The sequence below is a fragment of the Chiloscyllium plagiosum genome, unplaced genomic scaffold (genome assembly GCF_037043375.1).
Source record: "Chiloscyllium plagiosum isolate Xiang-an unplaced genomic scaffold, Cpla_swu_hap1 HiC_scaffold_28, whole genome shotgun sequence".
Taxonomy (NCBI): domain Eukaryota; kingdom Metazoa; phylum Chordata; class Chondrichthyes; order Orectolobiformes; family Hemiscylliidae; genus Chiloscyllium; species Chiloscyllium plagiosum.
In genome coordinates, this window is record NW_028270166.1 from 50,939,211 (window position 1) to 50,967,156 (window position 27,946).

Genomic DNA, 27,946 nt, shown 5'->3' on the forward strand with positions numbered 1-27,946 from the left:
CTTGGGAGCCTCCTGTGAAGCGCTTCTGTGGTGTTTCCTCCGGCATTTATAGTGGCCTGTCCCTGCCGCTTCCGGTTGTCAATTTCAGCTGTCCGCTGTAGTGGTTGGTATATTGGGTCCAGGTCGATGTGTTTGTTGATGGAGTTTGTGGATGAGTGCCATGCTTCTAGGAATTCCCTGGCTGTTCTTTGTTTGGCTTGCCCTATAATGGTAGTGTTGTCCCAGTTGAATTCATGTTGCTTGTCGTCTGCGTGTGTGGCTACTAAGGATAGCTGGTCGTATCGTTTCGTGGCTAGTTGATGTTCATGGATGCGGATCGTTAGCTGTCTTCTTGTTTGTCCTATATAGTGTTTTGTGCAGTCCTTGCATGGGATTTTGTACACTACATTAGTTTTGCTCATGCTGGGTATCGGGTCCTTCGTTCTGGTGAGTTGTTGTCTGAGGGTGGCTGTTGGTTTGTGTGCTGTTATAAGTCCTAGTGGTCGCAGTAGTCTGGCTGTCAGTTCGGAAATGCTCCTGATGTATGGTAGTGTGGCTAGTCCTTTGGGTTGCGGCATGTGCTCGTTCCGTTGTCTAGCCACACTACCATACATCAAGAACATTTCCGAACTGACAGCCAGACTACTGCGACCACTAGGACTTATAACAGCACACAAACCAACAGCCACCCTCAGACAACAACTCACCAGAACGAAGGACCCGATACCCAGCATGAGCAAAACTAATGTAGTGTACAAAATCCCATGCAAGGACTGCACAAAATACTATATAGGACAAACAGGAAGACAGCTAACGATCCGCATCCATGAACATCAACTAGCCACGAAACGATAAGACCAGCTATCCTTAGTAGCCAGGGGACGAAACGTTTGTAACAAAAATTTCCAGCTCAGCGAACAGAACCACAATAATCAAGATGATTGAATCAAAAATCAAAGATTACATTTTCCTAATCATTTTGTCTAAATGCTACACCCTATTGTCAGTTTATGAGTTTGATATGTTATTGCTTTATCACATCTTGTTGTGTGAAAACTGACAACCACATTGCCAACATTATAACAGTGACTACAATTCAAAAGTACTTTATTGATTGCTAAGTATATTGAGATGTCCTGAGGGCTGACATGAATGCAAGTCTTTCAAAATATGTTGACAAACAAGCTTCTAAATACAACAGATGCTTTATGTTTCAACATTGCAAAATGTTTAACATTTTAGCAGCTTCTTTGTCCATTAGCAACAATACCCCAGATTAACGTTGGCATTCAGGTCATTCTACCACAGAATAAACAGGTAACAGGCACCAACACCGGAATCCAAGGAATTGCTAAACAAACTGTTCCACAGGCACCAAGAGATTGCAGAAAGTATCAACACGATTTTTGGATTTTGCAGACTCCAGCACAAGATCAGCAGCAAACAGTAACCAATTTTGGAACTAAGGTAAACCACAACAGGAATACAGAACAGAAAGCTGAGTGGCACTTGTCATAATCAAAGCAAAATGGTCAAAATATTAAATGGGGTAGGGTGGTCAACCAGAGATAGGAAATCAAAACTCCGAGGGAACTGTAGGAATATGGATTTGGAATGTGGGCGCTGACAGGACTGGGCTTCCCTTTGATTGGTAGGTTAGCATGTCCTCTGTCCAGGCTCACCATGACTCCAGAAACCTACCACTTTTTCCTCAGCGGTTTCTAATTGGTAGGTGAGACAGTGCTGCTCATAGAAGGATGCTGAATTGTTTCTGTAGTTCTTGAAAGTGGAGCTGTGACTTTCTGGAAGCCAAGAACCACAATATCTGAGTGACGATCAATTCCAGACGTGTTGAAAAAGTGGGAACCGGCTGAAGCAGCAAAAAGTGACCCTAGACTCTCCAGTCTATCCATGGATATTTCACTGACTGAAGAAAGAACTAGGATGGGAAAGACGTTGCGGAATGCAATCCTAATACCCCCAGAGGGTGCACCAAGATATCTGGGAACCCCATAAACCCAAGAACTAGAGCACAGGGCAGCAGAGCGTCGCAATGACCTTGTAAGGCTCTTTTCAAAAGCCACATCCTTTATCATCATGTCATCCTCAATCACAGCCTGGGCCCATCCTCTGTTAGTCCTGCAAACGGCCACCCTTGCAAACTCAACTTGCCCTGTCATTAAGGACAAAAACAAATTGCTGGAAAAGCTCAGCAGGTCTGGCAGCATCTGTGGAGAGAAATCAGAGTTAACATTGTGGATCCAGTGACTCTTCCTCAGAACTGTCATAAGAGATACTCAGCTTGAAGGACACTAAGTTGAAAGGAATAATGTACCCACAGCTCTCATTGAAGCTGTTTAATTGGGAAGTACATTATACGAGGAAAGTAAAGGAGGGGTTTAAGATAGAAATTCCCAGGTCCAATAAAAACTTTGATAAATACGTGATGGATAAAATAGCCGGGCTATTGGTTAAAAGAAACAGGTGGGTTTAATGGGATGGCACTTTCAGAGAGCCGGCTCAATCTGGATGGCCTCCTGAATGTGTGGTACCAATTTCAGCTTGGAAATTATTTGAGCGTACATAGAGAGAGCGATGTGGTGAAGTCACCAATCTGCAGGGCAGGGTAGAGAGCCTCGGTGAAGGTTTGCTCTTGGAAGGTGTGTACCAGGGTGAGTTTCCTGTCACAGACACTGTAAAACAAGATGGTCCCAGCCTCAAAATCCACATACACTCCCACCCTGGAAATGTTTCCCACAGTCAGCTTTGTATCATTGTCATCGTGAAGGGCTAAAACAGAGCCCACCAACGAGTAGAGACACCAGGAATTGCGGTTCCTCCCCAGTAAACACTCTGTTCCTTTGCCTTTGCGGCTGATGCTCCTGTAACAGAGGCCAATTTTCCACACACCACTGTCTCCTAGCACCTCCACCTCCCAGTAGGAACGGCCAGCTTTCACTCCCTCAGCACACAGCAACTGCTGGCAGCAGTCAAACCTCTCGGCATTCTTGGGTAGGGACTGCCTCTTGGGTGAGAGAGTCAGAATCCTGTTTCCATCAGATAGGATGAACTGGGCATGGGCTGTATTGAGATCCGGGGTCAGTCTCTGTCCATCTGTGAACATAAAGAAATATTTCACTAATCCTACTTAGGTGAGGTTATGTGAATATATCTAAGCCAAGCTGGAGCCAACCAGTTCTGCATTAATTTATTTATCTAATCTCCATTGTACTTCTTAATCTGAATGAATTTGAAATCTGAAATGAAATAAGGATTAGGTTAGATATATGGCACAGAAATACGTCATTCAGCCCAACCAGCCCAAGCTAATACTCAACCTTCCTCATTTCAATCTATCATTATCATAGGCTCATCAAGCCACTCCTTCAAGGCATCTGTACAATTATCTTTGTGGTTACAAGTCTGTTTTGTCAGTGCTCGTTATTGAAAGAGCATTTTTCCAAATTCTTTACAGGATTTGTTGAAGACTCCCTTATATTGATGGACATTCTTCCTACATCCATGCTATTAAAATCTTTCACAATTTTAAAAGACCTCGGTGTGGTCATCTCTTTTCTTAGTTTTCAAGGGAATAAAAACGGCCAATTCTCACCTGGCAGATATTACCTTGCATTTCTGGTATAATCCCTCTAATTTTTTTTACACTCTCTCCAGTATCTATGTTTCTCTTTTTTAATTCACTGACAGGATGTGAACATTTTGGTTGAAGCAGCACCTATTGACCACCCTAAATCAGAGTTGAGAAGGTGGTGCTGTGCCACCTTTTGGAACCACTGCAGTTTACATGGTGTAGGGACATGAATAGTGCTGTAAGGGAGGCAGTTCCAGAGTGGCAGGAATCACACACAATACTCTAATAGGTTCAACTACTGTTCAATATAGCTGATTCGTAAATTCTTTAATTTTCTGTTATATCCCGCAAGAAATGAGCTCTGCTGCTTTGTGTTTTAATACCCATTTTAAAATGACCTTATCAAAGTGTGGGTGTAATGGTAATATCGCACGTTATTAGTAATCCAGACTAACGTTAGGCGTACATGTTGTGGGTGTACTGGACATTGGTTAGAGTCAAAAAGTGTGGCGCTGGAAAAGCACAGCAGGTTTCATTAGATTAGATTCCCTACAGTGTGAAAACAAACCCTTCGGTCCAACAAGTTCACACTGACCCTCCACAGAACAACCCAACCAGACCCATTCCCCTACACCTAACACTATGGACAATTTAGCACATCTTTGGACTGTGGGAGGAAACCGGAGCACCCGGAGGAAACCCACACAGACACGGGGAGAATGTGCAAACTCCACACAGTCAGTCGCCTGAGGCAGGAATTGAACCCGGGTCCCTGGCGCTGTGAGGCAGCAGTGCTAACCACTGAGCCACCATGCCACCGGTGAGGAAGCATCTGAAGAGCAGGAGAGTTGACATTTCGGGCATTAGCCCTTCATCAAAAATGTCAATCCTAATGAAGGGCTTAAGTTCAAAGCGCAACTCACCTACTCCTCGGATGCTGCCTGACCTGCTGTACTTTTCCAGGGCCACACTTTTCGACTATGACTCTTCAGCATCTGCACTATCTCCTGGGACATTGCTTAGACCACTTTCGAATACTGTGTGCAATTCTGGTCTCTTTCCTATGGAAGGATGTTTTGAAAGGGTTCAGAAAAGGTTTACAAGGAAATTGCCACGGTTGAAGGGCTTGAACTATAGGGAGAGGTCAAGTAGGCTGTGGCTGTTTTCCCTGTAGCGTCGGAGGCTGAGGGGTGACCTTATAGAGGGTGACCTTATAAAATCATGAGGGGCACGAATAGGGTATATAGAGAAAGTCTTTTCCCTGGGGTGGGGGAGCCCAGAACTAGAGGGCATAGGTTTAGGGTGAGAAGGAGCAATGTTTTCACACAGAGGGTGGTGTGTGTATGGATTGAATTGCCAGAGGAAGTGGAGCGGGTTGGTAAAATTACAACATTTAAAAGGCATCTTGATATGTATATGAATAGGAAGGGTTTGGAGGGATATGGGCTAAATGCTGGCAAATAGGACAAGATTAATTTAGGATATCTGGTTGCCTTGGATGAGTTGGTCTGTGCTATATATCTCTATGACTGTATGACATGTGTTTAAATCTGACCATGGCAGATATTGCCACATTAAAAACATTAAAAGGTGCTGGTGCTTTGCATGGTAGGTAGTGATAGCGGTCCTGAGCAAGCCACATTCTTCTCTCTCTGTCTCTCTCCTTTTCCATCTTTTTCCTTTCTCTTTTTTCTTCTCTTCATCCTCTGTTACCATGAGAGATTCTGCTTCTTAACTTCTCCTGTTACCTGAGACATGGTGACCCTCAGATTAAACCACCACCTATCCAAGAGAGAATGGGAATCTGGTGACTTCGCTGTTGCACCGAAGGGTCTGTTTCCATGCTGTACATCTCTATGACTATGACTCTATCTATCCATTTTCTCCTTTCATTGGGAATTAATTATTTTACCTACCACTTCTGTTAAGTTCTAATCAGACCACTCATATTTTGATTCTCTATTGTTAAAACTCTATCCAATATAGTTTTTGGAGGGAAATGAATAATCACAGAAACTTGTTTATCCTGATAACTTCAAAAATTTTGACAAAGAACCATTTCCCAAAACACGTATCTCAGTCTTGTATGAAGTTTTCACTTTAGCTCAAGGCACCATTGCTACAGAGGGTTTGGAGGCTGTGTTGCCATGTTACATTTATAATACTGGATGATATCTTGTCTACTTTTATCCTTTTAATACAAATAATATTCTGTATTCAACTTTTGCACTTGTTGCCTTCTACCCAGGGGCAACAGAGGAAAATCTCTCACCTTTCAATACAACCTAAACCCAACACTAGGGATAGCCTCATGTCTCTCATCTATATAGTCTCCAAAGACTGCGAGCAGAATGAGATAATTTTCTATTTGTTGTGTATTAGAATCCTAGAATCTTCATGGATGGAAGAAGGCCAGTTGGCCAATTTTCCCCATGCTTGTTCTTTGAAAGAGCTGTCCATTGAGTTACATTCTCCAGCTCCTACCAGCCAGTAGATTGTTTTTGTATACTTTGTTAATGTTTCGTCTGTATTAGTTCATCACTTTTAACAAAAATATATGTGGATATATTTTATTTTTAATATACATTTAATATATTTTTAAATAATTTTGAGCTGTTTCAACATCATAGGAAAAGAAGGACGCCAATTAAAGGAGGATAGTAAAAGCTTTTTTAGGTATGTGAAAGGCAAAAAAATGGTTAAGACTAAAATTGGGCCCTTGAAGACAGAAGCAGGGGAATATATTACGGGGAACAAAGAAATGGCAGAAGAATTGAATTGGTACTTCAGATCTGTGTTCACTGGGGAAGACACAAGCAATCTCCCTGAGGTAACAGTGGCTGAAGGACCTGAACTTAAGGGAATTTATATTTATATTTGCCAGGAATTGGTGTTGGAGAGACTGTTAGGTCTGAAGGTTGTTAAGTTCCCAGTGCCTGATGGTCTACATCCCAGGGTACTGAAGGAGGTGGCTCGAGAAATCGTGGATACGTTGGTGATTATTTTCCAGAGTTCAATAGATTCGGGATCAGTTCCTGCGGATTGGAGGGTGGCTAATGTTGTACAACTTTTTAAGAAAGGTGGGAAAGAGAAAGCAGGAAATTATAGACCAGTTAGACCAGTTAGTCTGACCTCAGTGGTGGGAAAGATGCTGGAGTCTATTATAAAGGATGAAATTACGACACACCTGGATAGTCGTAACAGGATTGGTCAGAGTCAGCGTGGATTTATGAAGGGGAAATCATGCTTGACTAATCTTCTGGAATTTCTTTGAGGATGTAACTCTGAAGATGGATGAGGGAGATCCAGTAGATGTAGTGTACCTGGACTTTCAGAAAGCTTTTGATAAAGTCCCACATAGGAGATTAGTGAGCAAAATTAGGGCACATGGTATTGGGGGCAAAGTACTAACTTGAATTGAAAGTTGGTTGGCTGATAGGAAACAAAGAGTAGTGATAAATGGCTCCATTTCAGAATGATAGGCAGTGACCAGTGGGGTACCGTAGGGATCAGTGCTGGGACCGCAGCTTTTTACAATATATGTTAATGATATAGAAGATGGTTTTAGTAATAACATTAGCAAACTTGCTGATGATACTAAGCTGGGTGGCAGGGTGAAATGTGAGGAGGATGTTAGGAGATTACAGGGTGACCTGGACAGATTAGGTGAGTGGTCAGATGCATGGCAGATGCAGTTTAATGTGGATAAATGGATGGTTATCCACTTTGGTGGCAAGAACAGGAAGGCAGATTACTACCTCAATGGAATCAATTTAGGTAAAGGGGGCAGTTCAAAGAGATCTGGATGTTCTTGTACACCAGTCAATGAGGGTAAGCATTCAGGTACAGCAGGTCGTGAAGAAGGCTAATAGCATGCTGGCCTTCATAACAAGAGGGATTGAGTATAGAAGCAAAGAGGTTCTTCTACAGCTGTACAGGGCCCTGGTGAGACCACACCTGGAGTACTGTGTGCAGTTCTGGTCTCCAAATTTGAGGAAAGACATTCTGGCTATTGAGGGAGTGCAGCGTAGGTTCACGAGGTCAATTCCTGGAATGGCGGGACTACCTTACGCTGAAAGACTGAAGTTACTGGGCTTGTATACCCTTGAGTTTAGAAGACTGAGAGGGGATCTGATTGAGATATATAAGATTATTAAAGGATTGGACACTCTGAAGGCAGGAAACATGTTTCTGCTGATAGGTGAGTGCCGAACCAGAGGACACAGCTTAAAAATACGGGGTAGACCATTTAGGACAGAGATGAGGAGAAACTTCTTCACCCAGAGAGTGGTGGCTGTGTGGAATGCTCTGCCCCAGAGGGCATTGGAGGCCCAGTCTCTGGATTCATTTAAGAAAGAGTTGGACAGAGCTCTCAAGGATAGTGGAATCAAGGGATATGGAGATAAGGCAGGAACAGGATACTGATTAAGGATGATCAGCCATGATCATATTGAATAGTGGTGCAGGCTCGAAGGGCAGAATGGCCTACTCCTGCACCTACTGTCTATTGTCTTTGTGTCTATTTCATAAAACAATATTGAAGTGCACCTTGTCTTTTCTCCATATCCCTTAATGCATTTGGATAACAAAAAACTATCAATCATTAAGCGACATTTGATCCAGCATCAATGGCTGTTGGTTGCGGAAGAAAGCTCAAAGTTCATTCTTTGATGTAAAGAAGCACTTTCGAATTTGCCATCATTCCTACCAGCTCCTGAAAATGGTGAAATACCCCTTTGCCAAGTTTTAACATTCTGGTTTTGAAGGTATTTTCGGGCAGCTGGTTGAACAGTTTTTATTTCCAGTTGAGTAATGGGACACATTGCTTCGGTTCCAATTGGCCATTCTGTGGAGGTGGGTGGTCTGAGCATGCCAGATTGCTGGTTCCACTCTACCTCCAGATCCATTCTTGCAGGTAGTGGGTAGCCACTTAAATTAAGCCCAGTTATGCCTGCCTCTTTATAGAATATTTGGAACATTCCTTGTTCCAATCCTACTCGAGCCCCCACGCACAACTCTTCCTCCAGTACATCAATGACATAATTGGTGTTACTTCTCTCTCTCATTTGGAATTGGAAAAATGTATCAATTTCATTTCCACTTTCCTCACCTTCACCTGGCCAATCTCTGACTTCTCCCTTCACTTCCTTGACATCTCTGTTTCTATTTTTGGCAATAGGCTGGCCACCAATATCAACTATAAACTCATCGACTCCCATAATTACCTTGACTATACAGTCTTAACTTTTTTTTTAGATTTAGATTCTATTATCTCGTGTATATAAGTACAGAGGTACAGGAGTACAGTTCAAAGTGTACAGTGTTGCCTCACATGGCATCATGTTAAGTACAAAGGTAACCAGGTACAAAGGACTGCATACTCAAACTACTGGACCTGTACTTGATGATGCACTTAATATTCAACAGCAAGGTATATGAACACATCAATAGGACACCTATGGGCTCAGCCATATCCATACTCATAGCAGAAGCAGTGATGCAAAGACAAGAACAAACAGCCCTCCCACAAATCTGACCCAAACTTTGGATCAGATACGTGGATGACACTTCTGTAATAATTAAAAAAAGAGATCGAGAGCATACACTGAATTCTCAACACCTTGCTCACCAAACTTATAACAGAGGAGGAAAGTAAACACCAACTCCCATTCCTGAATGTGGTGGCAAAAAGAACACAGAACGGGGAATACACTACGAAAGTGTATAGAAAAGCCATACACATGGAGCAGATCCTGAACTATAACAGCAGCCACTCAAACACACATGAGAGAAGCTGCATTAGGACCCTGTTGAAAAGGGTACAGCACACTGCAGCACTCCTGATCTGCAAAGAGAAGAAGAACACCTCTACAAAAATGGATATATCCCCGCAACTTCATCCATAGATGCCTGGCAGACAGACAACGCAACAAGGACATGTCACGACCTAACACACTATTCGCCCTATCTGAAATTAAAAAAAACATCGTGGTACTGATAGCCAGACTCCTCCGACCACTCGGATTTATGACAGCACATAAACCGATAGCCACGCTCAGACAACTCACCAGAACAAAAGCCCCAATACCTATCATGCGCAAGACAAACGTGGTGTACAAGACTCCATGCAGAGACTGCATACAACACTATATAGGATAAACAGGCAGACAACTAACAATCTGCATTCATGAACATCAACTAGCCACTAAATACCACAACCAGATATCCCTACTAGCTATGCCCATAGACAATAAGGACCACAAATTCGACTGGTACACTACAACAATAATGAGACAAGTCAAACAGAGTACAACCAGAGAATTCCTAGAAGCTTGACAGTCATCCATCACATTGACCGAGACCCAATATACTCTCCAGCAGCTGTTGATCTCCAGCATCTGCAGTCCTCACTTTCTCCTTGACCCAATATTCTGACCACTGTAATGAACAAGCAGAACTGGCAATTGGAAGCAGTGTGAACAAAATCAAATAAATTCCGACCAATACAGTACAGCAGTGCATCACAAGAGGCCCCGCAGCATTGAGGATGTTACCAAGCAAAAGGATGAAATGTCTGCAAATCAGATTCCCAGTTGGCAAACACAATAACTGCAACAGCCATCTAAGCCACAAATCTTTACACCAACATAGAATACCGGGCAGAACAGGCCCTTCGGCCCTCAATGTTGCACCAACCTGTGAACTAATCTAAGCCCATCTCCCTACACTATCCCATCATCATCCATGTTTAAATGCCCCTCATGTAGCTGAGTTAACTTCATTGGAGGCAGGGAATTCCATGCCCTTACCATTCACCGAGTAAAGAACCTGCCTCTGACATTTGTCGTAAATCTATCACCTCTCAATTTGCAGCTATGCCCCCTCGTACAAGCTGACATCATCATCCTAGGAAAAAGATTCTCACTGTCCATCCTATCTAATCTTCTGATCATCTTGTATGTCTCTATTAAATCTCCTCTTAGCCTTCTTCTCTCCAATGAAAACAGACCCAAGTCTCTCAGCCTTTCCTCATAAGACCTTCCCTCCAGGCCAGGCAACATCCTGGTCAATCTCCTCTGCACTTTTCCAATGCTTCCACATCCTTCCTGTAATGGGGCGACCAGAACTGTACACAATATTCCAAAGTGTGGCCGCACCACTGCAGCATAATTTCTCCACCTCTATATTCATCCCTTTAAATATGAAGACCAGCATTCCATTAGCCTTCTTGACTATGTTCGGCACCTCCTTGTGGCATGTAAAAGAGCTCTGCACCTGAACCCCCAAATCCCATTGGACATCTGCTGTATTTATCTTTGAGGCTTCTAAAAATATACCCTGATCTATCCCTTGTTGATTCTTAATAGATAACCTCTCGTTGCTTATTGTTGTGGTTCTGTTCGCTGAGCTGGGAATTTGTGTTGCAGATGTTTCGTCCCCTGTCTAGGTGACACCCTCAGTGCTTGGGAGCCTCCTGTGAAGCGCTTCTGTGATGTTTCCTCCAGCATTCATAGTGATTTGAATCTGCCGCTTCCGGTTGTCAGTTCCAGCTGTCCGCTGCAGTGGCCGGTATATTGGGTCCAGGTCGATGTGCTTACTGATTGAATTTGTGAATCAATAAGCACATCGACCTGGACCCAATATACCGGCCACTGCAGCGGACAGCTGGAACTGACAACCGGAAGCGGCAGATTCAAATCACTATAAATGCCGGAGGAAACATCACAGAAGCGCTTCACAGGAGGCTCCCAAGCACTGAGGATGTCACCTAGACAGGGGACGAAACGTCTGCAACACAAATTCCCAGCGAGGCGAACAGAACCACAACAACGAGCACCCGAGCTACAACTCTTCTCACAATCTAGTTGCTTATGTTAAAATCCATCTGCTATACTATCACCTAATCTATCAATATCCTGTCATAACTTTATGCTGTCTTAACACTATCTACAATGCTACCCAATTTTATGTTGTCAGTAAATTTGTATATTTGACATTTTATGTCATTATCCAATCGTTAATAAATATTGTGAATATCCGAGGCCCCAACATAAATCCCTGAGCGACACCACTTTGAGTACTTATCCATTATTTCAACTCTCGGTTTCCTGCCACTCAACCAATTTCCCACCCATGTTAGTAATTTGCCCTCAATTCCATAGATTTCCACCTTGTCTGGGACTTTATTAAAAGTGTCCCGAATGAGCATAGAAAACAACATCCATTGACTTACCTCTACCTTTGTCCCCTCTTCAAAAATTCAGGTTGGTCAGGCATGACCTACCCTCATGAATCCACACTGATTCTTCGTGATTAACTGTCAGGTTTCAAGGTGATCAGTTACCGTATACTTTATTGTACACTCCAATAACTTCCTCAACACAGATGTTAGGCTTACTGCTCTGTGATTCCCTTGTTTCCCTTCTGAAAGAGTGGAATGACATGATTAACTTTCCAACCCAGAGATACTTGAATCCAGGGAAAGGCTGTAATTTGGAACTTCTAATTTTATTTCTATTTACTACTTTATACTGAGAAGAACTGTAATGTTGAACCTTTAGCTTATTTCTTTACTTTTCTAATTTTTACCTAAAATGTTGTACCAAGATACCTTGCACCTAAGATGGCGCCATGGATGGTGATATTGTAAACCTCCCTGGTATCCCTGCACTTGGGTACGTGTCACAATAAAATCTAATTCTAATTCTAAAATTATGGTTAGGGCATTGGCAATGTGCTCTCTTACCTCTCTTAACACCCCAAGGATGGAAACCATCAGGTCCTAGGCATTTGTAATTCTTCAGTTCCATTAATTTTGCCAATATAGATGATTTCCTCTAGCTAATTTTGTTTATACCATCCCTGCCCCTCTGTTAATATCTTTGTGATTTCCGGCAAGCTATCCTCCTTTTCTATTGTGAATACTGAAACAAAGTAATTGCTCACCATGCCTGCCAGTTCTCCATGATCATTGACAAACATGCCCCCAGTCTCAGCCTTCTGTGGGCTAATGAGCCACTTTCCCTTTATATAACTGTAAAATCTTTTCTTACTGTCTTTTGTGTTCCTTGCAAATTCTCTTTCATAGTCCTTTTTAGCCGCTACTATCAGCCACTTTGTGACTAATGTTAGACTTTATATTTGTCCCATTCTGTGGGATCTCTACTGTTCTTTGCAATTTTACAAGCCCTTTCTTGTCATGTTATGCTGTCCCTTACCTCCTTAGATGTCCATGGGTGTTCTTTTCTGTGAGATGTAATTTTTTCTTCTCATGGGTACAAACTGATTCTGAATAGCATTAAATATTTCTTTCAACAACCTCCTCATTAGCAGAGCTTCCCAGTTTACAGTGGACAGTCTCTGCCTCATCCCATGAAAAGTCTGCCTTACTTAAATCCAAAATTCTAGTAACCGATCTTTGCTTCTCTCTTACAAATGCTACATGAAAGTTGATCACATAATGATCGCTCTTTGACAAATGCTCACACAACTAAGTCACTAATTAAATCAGGCTCAATGCTCATTACTAGATCCAATATTGCTGGTTCCCTTGTCACATCCAAGACATTGCTGTGGGAAACTATTCTGGATACACTCGAGAAATTCACAAACTTTCTGGCAAGTACACTCCCCGCATCTATGTTTAGATTAAAATCCCCCATTAATATTGCACTGCCTTTGCTACAGAGTTGTCTAATTTCAATATTTATACAATATGGCACTTTTGAGCTACTATCAGATGGCTTATACATGACACCTATTTGTAGTTTTATTTCTTTTATGGTGCGTCAGTTCAACCCATAAGATCTCTACTGGTTGATTCCCCTCATCACACCCTCTCTCACTCGACAAGTGAATCGGTTTCTAATTTGTAATGCCACTGCACCCCCTCCTCTGTTTTCTCTATCCCTTTTGTAAACCTTATAATCTGGTAAGTTTACTTCCCAGTCCTGACCATCCTGCAGCCAGGTCTCCAGAATGGCTCCATAGTTTCCGGTTTGAATCTGTGCCTAATTTGTTACTTAAGCTCCATGCATTTGTATAAAGAACTCTTAATCTTGGCTGTACACTCTGTCCTGTTCTTCAGCATCTTTTTATTATTTCTCTCTCCTGTCTTACTCAAGACATCTTCTTTATAACCCTCCCCCTCTTCATTAGGGGAGGCAACAGCCTAGTGTTATTGTTACTGGCCTATTAATCCAGAAGTCCAGATTTCAGGGACCCGGGTTCAAATCCCACCATGGTAGAAGGTCGAATTTGAAAATAATAAAAATCTGGAGTTAAGAGTCTAATGGTGAATGCGTTGTCAATTGTTAGAAAAACCCATCTGGTTCACTAATGTTCTTTAGGGAAGGAAACTGCCACCCTTACCTGCTCTGGCCTACATGTGTCTCCAGAATCACAGCAGTGTGGTTGACCTTATATTCCCAATTGGAAGTAGGCAACAAGTGTTGGCCTAGCTGGGGACACCCTCATTCTGTGAATGAATAAAAAATAATTGGCCCTGCTTGTTCATCCTATTCACCTCTACCTTCTCTTCACATGCTGATCTGCCATTCCGGTTCCCACTTCCATGCCGTGATCTTTAAAAAATAAGACCATAAAACATAGGAGCAGAAATTAGCCCATTCAGCCCATCGGATCTGATCCACCATTCAATCATGGCTGATAAGTTTCTCTACCCATTCTCCTACTTTCTCCCTGATAATATTTGATGTTGAAACAAGTTTCAAGTAAGAAATAAACAAAATTTTTCAAGGCAATTTCTTCCAAAGAATTGAATATATACTCAAATAATTGAATAAATATTTGCAGGGCTAACAAATGGCGAAAGAGTGAAGAAATGCGACTCTCTGGATAGCTCTTTCAAAGAACCAGCACAGACATGATAATCCAAATGGTCTCCTTCAGTATTGTGAAATGGTATTATTACAAAAAAAGAGTACAAACCGTTGCATTTGACTCATTTGCCCTCAAGTAGTCCGACTTACACAGAGAAATTAACCGATCTCGGTCCCTCTTCACCTGGGAAACCAGCTCCAAGTTTTTCTGCGTATGGTTCTTTATTCTATCCAGTTTTATTTTATCCAGGCAAGGCCCAGGTTGAGAGGATGTTAACTGCTCAGATGCATTCTTTATCCTGAAATATAAATGCACATTACAACAGCCGACAGAAAAGACCACCGGTCTAAGAAACAAAAACAGAAATTGCTGGAAAATCTCAGCAGGTTTGGCAGCATCTGTGGAGAGAAATCACAGTTAATATTTTAGGGTCGAGTGACCCTTCCTCAGAACTTGATTCACATTTTGATAAGCTGCTTAAAGGAAGAGAGGGAGTTCCTTCGTTTAGGCCCAGGAGGAAATTGAAAAATGTGCAGGTCAGAAAGTGGGAATGGATTTCTAGATATCAAAGATTATAGAATTCTTACAGTATGGCAGCAGGCCAATCTGAAATCTGTACATAGCAAATAAAACAAATGAAACTTCTTTATCCATAGTGGTGAGCAGATGGAATTCCTTATAATGTGTACAACTGAGTTGAATAGGACAAAGGCCTTTAACATAATACAAGGAATCATAGAATCTCTGCAATGTGGAAATAGGCTATTCAGCCCATCGAGTTCACACCAACCCTCCAAAGAGCACCCCACCCAGCCCCACTTCCCCTAGCCTGTAATCCTACATTTCCCATGCCTAATCCACCTACCCTGCACATCCCTGGAAACTATGGGGCAATTTAGCATTACCAATTCACCTAAACTGCACATCCTTGGACTGTGGGAGGAAACTGGAGCACCTGGAGGAAACCCAAGCAGACATGAGGAAAATGTGCAAACAACACACAGACAGTCACCCGAGGGACCTGGGTTCCTGGCACCGTGAGGCAGCAGTGCTAACCACTGAACCACCATGTCAATATTAAAGGATACAGGGATAGTTCAGGAAAATGATATAAAGGCAGAAAGTTAGCCATGTTCTCGTCATTTGGCAGAGCAAACTCACAGGGCCAAGTGGCACACTCCTCTTATCTTCTATGTTCCTATAAAGGAGCACAGCGGAGATGGACAAATAGGATTTGACAGTACGATGGTAAAGGTGTTTCAGGCTGCAGCATGGTGGAGTACCGGCAATGGACTGTTTTGGTGGAATGTGGTTGGTTGATGATGGTCCTGAGATTTGTAACATCAGGAACAGAGTGGGGTAGGCACAGAGAAGTGTAGGCAATTGTAAGTATGAAAGAAGTAGTACCAGGAGTGTGGGAGGTGTGGCAGGGCATTGAATAATAGTGTCAGGACGTCGAACCCTCTTGCTTAAACAAGTGAAGCTTTGTCCCTCCCCAGACGGTCAGGGATGTGCTATGCAGATATGAACAATTAATATGGAAGATGCCCATGCTAACGCACTGATAGACAATAATCCAACAGGGATGGAACAGGTCTAAGGGGCTGAATGGTCTTCTCCAGGTCTTTTATTCTCATTTGTATCCTAATCAATGCAGGACTGGTGGGTGGATTAATTTGAGATGTGTGTGTGTTAGGTGGGTGTTACTATGGGAGGGGGAGACCGAAGATTTGTTAATTACGGCCTTTGCGTGAAAATCAATTCACTTTCTTTCTTTAAAAATACATGAGCTCTGTGGAGGTAGACTTTAAACAATTATTCCCTTTAATAGTTGTGCGTGGTAAAAATGATAGTTCACATCACATGATCTAGTCTGAAAGCATCATTTTGTCAAAGTGCTAACTTTGTTTCTGTTACTAGGGCAACTGCAGACCTTGTGAATATATTATGTAAGAGCACACTGTTGGAAGTCTTCTGCATATCACACACTCTATTCCTGAGAGATGGAACTCGAGGGGTTGTTATATAACGCATCGCATGTTACATATAGCTGCAGCACTGTCGCTCTGGATTTTTCTGAAGAACATTCTAACCTGAAGCCTGCCAGATTTATTACTTCAAATACTGGCTGGTCCAGGTGATAAGGAATCACTCCAAGATCTATTCTGATCCATCACAAGTGAAAAGAAATACATCTGAATAATGTATTGGAATTTATCATTAAATATGGAACATTTTAAACCACCAAATCAGCACTAACATTAAACATTTACAGGCCCAATTGTGTCATTTCAAACACAAATGCATGGAAATTCAAGAAACCCATCTCAGCTGCCTCACATCACGCAAATCTTACAGCAGAGATCTCCATCAGGTTTGAGACTTCTTATTCTTCTGCAGGTGTGAGCTTGGTCACCCCGAGAATATTATTGTTTCATTATTTACCAGTAGTCAGCGCAGTTCTGATCCGTAACAATTGTGTGTTGCATTCCCACCATATTGTCGGATAGGAGACAGTTTAGCAGCTGATACAACAGGTGCTGCATGGACAGATTCATAGGCTAGATTGAACATAGAACATTACAACGCAGCACAGGCCCTTTGGCACCAACATGTGAAACCAATCTGAGGTTTATCTATCTTATACTATTCCATTGTCATCCCCATGTTTATCCAATGACTATTTAAATGCCCTTAAAGTTGACAAGTCTACTACTGTTGCATGCAAGACATTCCACGTCCTTACTACTCCCTGAGTAAAGAGCCTACCTCTGACATCTGTCTTATATCTATCACCCCTCATTTTAAAGCTATGTCCCCTTGTGCTGGCCATCACCATCCAAGCTAAAAGGCTCTCACTGTCCACCCAATCTCATCCTCTGATCATCTTGTACGTCTCTATTAAGTCATCTCCTAACCTTCTTCTCTACCGAAAACAGCCTCAAGGCCCTCAGCTTTTCCTCATAAGCTTTTCCTCCATACCAGGCAACATCCTAGTAAATCTCCTCTGCACTTCTCCTCTCCTCCTCATAGCTCCAAAACTCAATCCCTCTACCAATAAAAGCTAACACATCGTATGCCTTCTTAACAACCCAATCAACCTGGGTAGCAACTTTCAGGGATCTATGTACATGGACACCAAGATTTCTCTGCTCATCCACACCACCAAGAATCTTACTATTCACCCAGTACCCGGTATTCCTGTTAATCCTTCCAAAGTGAATCACCTCACACCTTTCTGCATTAAACTCCATTTGCCATTTCAGTCCAACTCTACCGTTTGTCTATATCCCTCTGTAACCTGCAACATCCTTCAGCACTGTGCACAACTCCACCGACTTTAGTGTCATCTGCAAATTTACTAACCCACCCTTCTACACCCTCATGCAGGTCATTTCTAAAGATGACAAACAGCAGGGGCCCCAAAACAGATCCTTGTGGTACACCACTCGTAACTGAGCTCCAGGATGAACATTTCCCATCAACAACCACCCTCTGTCTTCTTTCAGCTAGCCAATTTCTGATCCAAACCAATAAATCACCGTCAATCCCATGTATCTGTATTTTCTGCAATAGCCTACCATGGGGAACCTTATCAATGCCTTACTGAAATCAATATAAACCACATTAACCACTTTACTCTCATCCACCTCTTGGGTCACCTTCTTAAATAACTCAATAATGTTTGTGAGGCATGACCCACCCTTCAGAAACCCGTGTTGACTATCCCTAATCAAATTATTCCTTTCTAGAGGATTATAAATCCTATCTCTTATAATCCTTTACAACATTTTACCCACAGCTGAACTAAGGCTCACTGGTCTATAATTAGCAGGGTTGTCTCTACTCCCCTTCTTGAACAAGGAGACAACATTTGATATCCTCCAGTCTTCTAGCACTATTCCTGTAGACAACTTTGAAATGAAGATCAAAGCCAAAGAGTCTGCAATCTCCTCTCTAGCATCCCTGAGAATCTGAAGATAAATCCCATCTGGCCCAGGGGACTTGTCTATTTCGACAATTTCCAGAATTGCTAATATGTCCTCCTGATAGATCTCAATCCTATCTAGTCTAGTAGCCTGTACCTCAGTATTCTCCCTGAAAACATTGTCTTTTTCCTGTGTGAATACTGATGAAAAATATTCATTTAGCACCTCTCCTATCTCTTTGTACTCCATGCACAACTTCCCATTACTGTCCTTAACTGGCCCTAATCCTACTCTAGTTATTCTTTTATTCCTGACATAGCTATAACAATCTTTAAGGTTTTCCTTCAGCCTACCTGCCAAAGACTTCTCATGTCCCCTCCTGGCTCTTCCTGGCTCTCTCTAGGTCCTACCTGGCTAACATGTATCCCTCAAGGCCTTGCTGAGCCTTCATGCTTCATCTTTACATAAGCATTCTTCTTCCTCTTGACAAGACAATCCTATCAAGAAGAATCTAAAACCTGCCCTGGCAGGTGGCGGAATTTGAATTCAACAAATATCTAATGACGAATCCACTGCCGATTGACAGAAAAACCCATCTGGTTCACTCATATCCTTCAGAGAAGGAAACTGCCATCTTTACTTGGTCTGGCTTGCATGTGACTCCAGGCCCAGATGTGGTTGACTCTGAACTGCCCTCTAGGCAATTAGGGATGGCTAGACTAGCCATTGACCCCCATATACTGGAAAGAATAAAACAAACCTAGGATCGACTACCACCATGGCATATGGTTAAGTGTGAATATATTAAAAATCTAGAATTCAGAGTCTAATGATGACCATAAAATTACTCATCCCATGAATAAATATTAAAAAATTGGAAGAGAACTTGATTCTTGGTTGTATTGTGTATTCAAATAAAAACAAGGAGTCAAACAAGGTTAGACCACACTTGGAATATTGTGTCCGGTTCTGGTCGCCTCATTATCGGAAGGATGTAGATGCTTTAGAGAGAATGCAGAGGAGAGTTACCAGGAAGCTGCCTGGATTGGAGGGCATATATTATGAAGAGAGATTGAGTGAGCGAGGGCTTTTCACACTGGAGAGAAGAAGGAAGAGAGGTGACTTGGTAGAGGTGTACAAAGTAATGAGAGGCATAGATAGGTTAGATAGCCACTTTTCCCCAGGGCAGAAATGGTTGTCATGAGGGGTCATAGTTTTAAAGGTGGTGATTGGAGGAAGGTATAGAGATGTCAGAGGTAGGTTCTTTACACAGAGAGTGGTGGGTGTGTGGAATGCACTGCCAGCGGTAGTAGTAGAGTCAGAGACATTAGGGTCATTTAAGCAACTACTAGACAAGCACACGGACAGCAGTAAATTGAGGGGTGTGTAGGTTAGGATGATCTTCGATTAAGATAAATACTCGGCACAACATTGTGGGTCGAAGGACTTGTACTGTGCTGTACTGCTCTATGTTCTATGTTCTGTGTTCTAAATGATTTCATTGTACGGAATTGGGACTGTATAAATGCCAAAGCCTAGTCAAAGTAAGTCTTTCATATAATTTGGTTTGAAGCTCCTGCTGGTGGATTTACAGAAGTTATTAGCAGGTTTCATATTGACTTGGAATGTAAGACTGATGAAGACACCAGGAAATCAATTTTCATGAATACCAGATATTGTCATAGAGTCATAGAGATGTACAGCATTGAAAGAGACCCTTCGGTCCAACATAATATTTGGATAAATAAGATTTGGGATGTTATTGCCACTTACCTGGTTACCATTGTATTGAATCCCTGTAAAAGACAAAATTAGATCAGTATATTTGCAGGGTATAAGATCAGGGCTTGCAAAATCATCAAGAATTCAGGCAAATAGAACATCATGTCAAATAAGTTCTCTGCCTAAGGATGTAAAATGCAAATTAGAACTGCATTAACCTCATTTGCCTGTCTACCTGCAATAAAACGTAAGCATTTACACTAGTTCAAGTATAAATGACAATTCTGGTATGACATGCTAATTCCTCCTGTCAGGGAGCTCAGCTCTGAATCTGCCAAGAGCAGAAGTGAAGACGTGAGTCTTATGATATAATGACTGATTTGACAACATCTAGAAACCAAAGGTTACACTGATTGAAGATTTTTTATGTTAAATTGTGATGTTTAGACAGCAATTTGTTCAAAAATAGAACTGACGGATTCAGAAAAAAAACAAATTACCAAAAGGAGATGGTGAAATGTGAAGCAGGAGTCGGCCATTCAGCTCCTCAAGCCTGCTCCACCATTCAATAGGATCATGGCTGATCATCCAACATGTAGCGTATTCCTGCTATTTCCCCATACCCTTTGATTCCTTTAGCCCAAAGAACTATAGCTACCCTCTTCTTGAAAACACAACAGTACTATTGTCTGTACATGAGTAATCCAGAGGCTTAGGTTAAAATTCTGAGGACAGTGGTTTAAATCCCACTGTGACAGTGATCAAATTTAACTTCAAATGATCAAACTTAACTTCAAATGAATAAATCTGGAAATAAAAGCTAATCCAACAGGAGATTCTTTTTAAAAACCCATCTGGTTCATAAAGAAAGTTTATAAAGAATGTTATTGACTCAACAACTACCCTCCTAAAATGGCCTTGTAAGCCACTCTGATCAAGCACAATTAGGGATGGACAATAATGCTGTGAACGCCCATGTCCCATGAAAGAATAATGAGAAGAAACCTGGAAATCACATTAACAATTTTGGTTTTGGTTACATTTTGACATAGAACTGAGGTAAACAGTATGTTATGGAAATACAGATTTCTATTTCTGAACTTTCAAACTTTTTTCAAACTTCTTGTTATTTTTGAATATTGTACCAACGTAATTTCTTCCATATAAAATTTATTTCTGTACAGCCTTTTAGCTATCAATGAACCTGAACTATTTGCATTAGGCTGTTTGTGTTGGCTACTTACTGCATTCAAAGGTTGCTTCAGATGTTCTCCACTATATGTACCTTGCCAGTGACATAAGGTTACAGGTTAAGACAAAAATCAAAAAGAGCTAAAAACCAAAAGTCTTTTGAAAGCAACCCAAAAGGACACAACTGGACCTAAATACAAAGTATATATCCAAAGGGACCTAAAATGACCTATAACGGTAACTGTATCCAACATCCAAAAATATCCTTTGGCTGAAATACTGTTGACCCTGGGGTTTCCAGATCTAGAATTCCCAACCTGTAGCTGTACCATGGGGATGGATGTTGCTATGGGTTTCAATAGAGTCATAGATACTCGGCACAACATTGTGGGTCGAAGGGCTTGTACTGTGCTGTACTGCTCTATGTTCTATGTTCTGTGTTCTAAATAATGATTTCATTGTATGGAATTGGGATTGTGTAAATGCCAAAGCCTAGTCAAAATAAGTCTTTCATATAATTGGATTTGAAGCTCCTGCTAGTGGATTTACAGAAGTTATGGGAGCACACAGCACGAAAACAGACCCTTCGCTCCAACTTGTCCATGCTGACCCAATATCCTAACCTGATCTAGTCCCATTTGCCAGCATTTGGCCCATATACTTCTAAATGCTTCCCTTCAGATACCCATCCAGATGCCTTTTAAATGGTGTAATTGTATCAGCCTCCACCATATCCTCTGGCAACTCATTCCATACACACACCCACCCTCTGCGTGAAAGAAGTTGCTCTTTAGATCTCTTTTAAATCTTTCCCCTCTCACTTTAAACCTATGCTCTCTACTTTTGGACTCCGCTACCTGGGGAGAAGACCTTGTCAATTTACTCTATCCATGCCCCTCACGATTTTATTAACCTCTATAAGGTCACACCTCAGCCTCTGAAGCTCCAGGGAAAATAACCCCAGCCTATTCAGCCTTTCCCTACAGCTCAAACCCTCCAACTCTGGCAACATCCTTTCAAATCTTTTCAAGTTTAACAAATCCTTTGTACAGAGGACAACCAGAATTTCATGCAATATTCCAAAAGTGGCCTAACAAATGTACTGTACATCTGCAACATGACCTTCCAGCTCCTATACTCAATACACTGACCAATAAAGACAAGTGTACCAAACACCTTCTTCACTATCCTGGATAAAGGCAAATTACTGCAGATGCTGGAATCTGAAACCAAAAGAGAAAATGCTGGAAAGTCTCAGCAGATCTGGCAGCATCTGTAAGGAGAAAAAAGAGCTGACATTTCGAGGCTAACTGACCCCTTTTCTTCACTATCCTATCTACCTTAGATTCCACTTTCAAGGAACTATGAACCTGCACTCCAAGGTCTCTTTGTTCAGTAACACTCCTCAGGACCCTACCATTAAGTGTATAAGTCCTGCCCTGATTTGATGGCCTTAAGGGTGATGGGTGAGAAGAGATTAGGGTTTGTAAGCAAATGATTCAGAGTTTCTGGGGATACCATGTGTTGGCCAGAAAGAGTTAACACCTCGCAACAATGGAGACAGGTCTTTATCGAGATCAGAGATTTGAATTGAGGATGTGGGGAATGAGAGAATGGGAAAGTTGCAGGGTTAGCTTCTCCTTTCAGATGGTTAGTTGCAGCATCTTCTGGAAAACAATAGGATGGAACAGTAAATACCCAGGCTTCATAGAACAAGCTTGGCTCTAAGCAACAGAAAACAAAAAAGGACACTTCCCTTTAATATAACTGGATTTGAAGCTCCTGGGAGTAAGTGAGGACTGCAGATGCCGAAAATGTCAGAGTCACAAAACGTGTCCTTGGAAAAGCACAGCAGATCAGGCAGCATCCGAGGGGCAGGAGAGTCGATGTCTCTTCATCAGAAATGGGGAGGGAGAAGGGGGTTAAGAGATAAATAAGAGAGTGGGGATGTGGGGGAAGGTAACTGGGGAGACAATAGATGGATGCAGATTGTGGGGTAATTGTGATGGGTCGATGAGGAGGGTGGAACGGTTAAGTGGGAAGGAAGATGGACAGGTAGGACAGGTCAAGAGGGCAGTGCTGAGTTGAAGGGTTGGATCTGGGATGAGGTGGAGTTGGGGGGGGGGGGAGAAAGATTTGTAAACTGGTGAAGTTGACGTTGATGCTGCGTAGTTAATGGGTCCCAAGGCAGAAGATGAGGCGTTCTTCCTCAAGTGGGCAGGTGGCATTGATTTGGCGGTGAAGGTGGCCCAGGACTTGCATGTCCTTGGGGGAGTTGAAGCGATCAGCCACAAGGTAGTGGGGTTGTTTGATGCGTGTGTCTCATTCCGGATTTGAAGCTCCTGCTCACGTATTTGCAAAGGTTATGAGCAGGTTTCATGTTGGCTTGGAATGTAAGGCTGATGAAGACAGCGGGAAATCAATTTTTGTTGATTTCTATACAATCTGGATGATTGAAATCTGACACAACCCAACCAGGCTGGCAGCAGCTAATCCATATGATTTTCTGTTAATTTGCCAATTATTCATAGCTTATAGATCTTTCATCCCACTGATAGCTCTTTGCAAAGGATGAAGGTCTGAGTAAAGAGATAAAATAAATAGACAGGAAACACAAACTAGAAATTTGAGTTTGTCGGAAAGTGATAAAGCAGTCTGGAATCTGAGCTCGATCATTGGTGCTGTCCAAACATATCAAATTAGTGGGTACCACATTGTGTCAAACTTTAAGGATTGACATAGTCTGCATTAACAGCTAAAAAATAAAGAGTTGTAGGTATTTTTGACAGTATAGTGTGCAGAGGAAACACTCAAGGAGGTCATACAAATATAAATATTTTTAATAAAACTGTTCAGAGATGTTATTGCACACCTCTGGAGCAGTGGGACTTGAACCTGAGCCTCCTGGCTTAGGGGTGGGGACACTACCACCTTGCTACAACAGCCTTCATGTAATATGTGTTCAAATCCTCATAATTAACAACCCCAGCTTCCCAAATCTTCCAGCCTATAAACCACAAAGGATTTTCTATTCTCCTAACTGATTTAATTAGTATCTCTCTGTTTAGTTAATTAGCAACTTTGAAAGTCCTAACCTAGAAATTGGAGTCAAAAAGTGTGAAGCTGAAAAAACACAGCAGGTCAGGTCAGCCGAGAATTTGTTAAGCGAGTGGAGATGACTCTTCATTGTCAAGGATCCTCCTGACTCCATGGCTTGACTGTTCTCCTGGCCTGTATTACTCCCATTGGTGAACAGCGAAGGGGAACACCTACCACTCTCTGTATAAAAACCTTGCCCCTCATATTGTCTTTGAACTTTCCCCTCTCACCTTAAAATGCATGCCCTCTAATATTAGACACTTCAACTCTGGGACAAAAATTCTGACTGTCAATCCTAGCTATGTATCTCATAATTTTATAAACTTCTATCAGGTCTCCCCTCAGCCTCCACCACTCCAGAGAAAACAACCCAAGTTTTTCTAGCCTCTCTTTATAGCTCATACCCTCTAATCCCGGCAGCGTTCTGGTAAACCTCTTCTGCACCTTTTCCAAAGCCTTCACATCCTTTCTTGTGTGTGGCATGAAGAGACCAGTGTTCTCAGCACTTTGAGGCCTAAGTTGTCTGCCTGGTTATGGGATTCATCTGCCAGCCAACCCAGAGAGGGATTGGTCCATCAGGTCTGGCCAGTTTATATTTCAAGTATTTTGAAGGTGGCGAGACCCCCATCTCTCTTTCTTCTCTGAAACAGCAGGCCAGAGATTGCCCGATAGATAATTAACCTGTTTGGGGATATTTTCACACACATCTGGAGTCGGTGGCATTGATGCCTGGTGCTTCTTGCCCAGACAGCGACACTACCACTGACCACCTTTAGATATTTTTAATCAACAAACTCAGATATTATGTTAGGTGTCTGGGACAGATAGGAGTTGAAGCCACCCCTTCTAGTTCATAGGTAGGGACACTAAGACTGCACTACAACAGCTCTAGATTCTCCGACAGGTCCTGCAGCTGAATCAAGTGCACTTTCTGGCCTTGAGGACCATTAGTTGCTATTACTGCCACTTCCAGTGGGATGCCAGCACCAGAAACATACTCCCCTCCCGTTCTGATCAGAGTTCCATAGAGACCATTCCTTCTGGGACACCCGGGTCCATTCCTCTTCCACTCCCAACACTCCCAACACCCCCTAACATGGCAACTACCCATACGGAATGTGTACTACCAGTCCATTTACCTCCTCCCTCCTCACCATCCAAGGCCCCAGACTCACCTTCTAGTTGAAGCAGTGACTTATCTGCACTTCACACTATCTAGTTTACTACATTCACTGCTCACAATGTGGCCTCCTCTATGTTAGAGAGACGAAATGCAGATGAGGTGACCGCTTTACAGAACACCTACATTCTGTCTGTAAAAATGACCCTGAGTTTCCAGTTGCCTGCCACTTTAACATACCACCCTGTTCCCTGGCCAAGCTCTCTGTCTTGGGGGCTTGCTGCAATGCTCCGGGAAGCTCAGCACAAGCTAGAAGCACAGCACCTCATTTTTCCACTTGGGGACCCTGCAGCCTTCAGGTCTCAATGTATAGTTCAATAATTCTTTTCCTTCTGTTTATCTGCCCCCCCAACCCCCCACAACACCCATGGCCCTGCCATGACATGCGGTGCTTTCAGCACAGGCAGAGTCACCTACTCATGGTTCCAATTATCAGCTTTTCTCCTTCCCTAACTTACTATAAATTATCCCTTTATCTGGCAAATTTTCTTTCTTTCTCTCTGGACTCCATACCCACCTACCAGCTTATTCCTTATTCCCTTCACCCATCATCAGCACATATATACCACCTTTTCAGAGCTCCTGTCAGTTCTGAAGGAGAGTCACTGGACTGTAAGGGTCAACTCTGTTTTTCTCTCCAAAGATGCTGCCAGACCTGTTGAATTTCTCCAACAGTTTCTGTTTTTGTTCCTGGCCACTAATTTCCAATCCAGGCAAAACTGATTCAGGCGGCTCCTCAGAATTCATAGCTACACTTAATCCCATTATCCAGAAGCAGAAATCGGTAAAAGAGATGAATGAGGCACTGTGGTCTGATAGTGCATCTTATATTCCTCAAAATGGAGTGCATCTGTGACCAGCACTCTCGCTTCCCAGGATTATAAGTTTTTGTAAACTGGACTGCTCCCCTGGGGAGAGTCCCAAACCGAAAGGGAAATCCTACCTCTGTGGACCATAAGCCATTCAAGTGATCAAGAAGATCAATCGCCATGACGGTGGAGGAACCTTAAGGTACTTACAGCAACATTGAACGTTTAGATTCATAGAGTCGCAGAGGTGTACTGCACTGAAACAGACCCTTCAGTCCAACCGTCCGTGCCGACCACATATCCCAACCTAATCTAACAAGCACTTGGTCCACATCCTTCCAAACTCTTCCTATTCATATACCCATCCAGGTGCCTTTTAAATGTTGTAATTATACCAGCCTCCACCACTTCCTCTGGCAGCTCATTCCATACACACACCACCCTCTGTGTGAAAACGTTGCTCCTTAGGTCCCCTGTATATCTTTCCCCACTCATCCTAAACCTATGCCCTCTAGTTCTGGACTCCCCCACCCCAAGGAAAATACTTTGTCTATTTATCCTATCCATGCCCCTCATGATTTTATGAATCTCTATCAGGTCACTCCTCTGCCTTCGACGTGACAGGGAAAACAGCCCCAGCCTATTCAGCCTCTCACTTTAGCTCAAATCCTCCAACTCTGGCAACATCCTTGCAAATCTTTTCTGAACCCTTTCAAGTTTCACAACATCCTTCAGATTCGAAGGAGACCAGAACTGCACGCAATATTCCAAAAGTGGCCTAACCAATGTCCTGTACAGTTGCAACATGACCTCCCAACTCCTATACTCTATGCTCTGACCAATAAAGGAAAGCATACCAAATGCCTTCTTCACTATCCTATCTACCTGTGACTCTACTTTCAAAGAGCTACAAACCTGCACTCCAAGGTCTGTTTATTCAGCAACACTTCCTTGGACCTGACCATTAAGTGTATAAATCCTGCTAAGATTTTCTTTCCCAAAATGCAGCACCTCGCATTTATCTGAATTAAACTCCATCTGCCACTTCTCAGCCCATTGGCCCATCTGGTCCAGATCGTGTTGTAATCGGAGGTAATCTTCTTCACTGTCCATCTGCAAACTGACAACTATATCGCTTATGCTCATATCCAAATCATTTATGTAAATGACAAAAAGTAGAGGACCCAGCACCGATCCTTGTGGCACTCCACTGATCACAGGCCTCCAGTCTGAAAAACAACCCTCCACCACCATCCTGTCTTCTACCTTTGAGCCAGTTCTGTATCCAAATGGCTAGTTCTCCCTGTATTCCATGAGATCTAACCTTGCTAATCAGTCTCCCATGGGGAACCTTGTCGAGCTCCTGACAGAAGTCCATATAGATCACATCTACTGCTCTGCCCTCATCAATCCTCTTTGTTACTTTTTCAAAAAACTCAATCAAGTTTGTGAGACACGATTTCCCACGCACAAAACCATGTTGACTATCCCTGATCAGTCTTTGCCTTTCCAAATACACATACATCCTGTCCCTCAGGATTCCCTCCAACAACATGCCCACCACCGACATCAATCTCACTGGTCTATAGTTCCCTGGCTTGTC

General features: G+C 42.5%; 1 protein-coding gene across 1 annotated transcript in view; it reads right to left on the minus strand.

Annotated features, from left to right (window-relative positions):
- Positions 1 to 1,075: 1,075 nt before the first annotated feature.
- LOC122565127 (E3 ubiquitin/ISG15 ligase TRIM25-like) overlaps positions 1,076 to 27,946 on the minus strand; it is a 40,217-nt gene continuing 13,346 nt past the window's right edge. Inside the window, exons 4-6 of the mRNA XM_043720764.2 lie at positions 20,116 to 20,138; positions 14,563 to 14,711; positions 1,076 to 3,093 (exon numbers count right to left, since the gene is read on the minus strand). Coding sequence (XP_043576699.1) covers positions 2,549 to 3,093; positions 14,563 to 14,711; positions 20,116 to 20,138 — 717 coding nt within the window. The 3' untranslated portion in view covers positions 1,076 to 2,548. The remainder of the gene's footprint in view (positions 3,094 to 14,562; positions 14,712 to 20,115; positions 20,139 to 27,946) is intronic.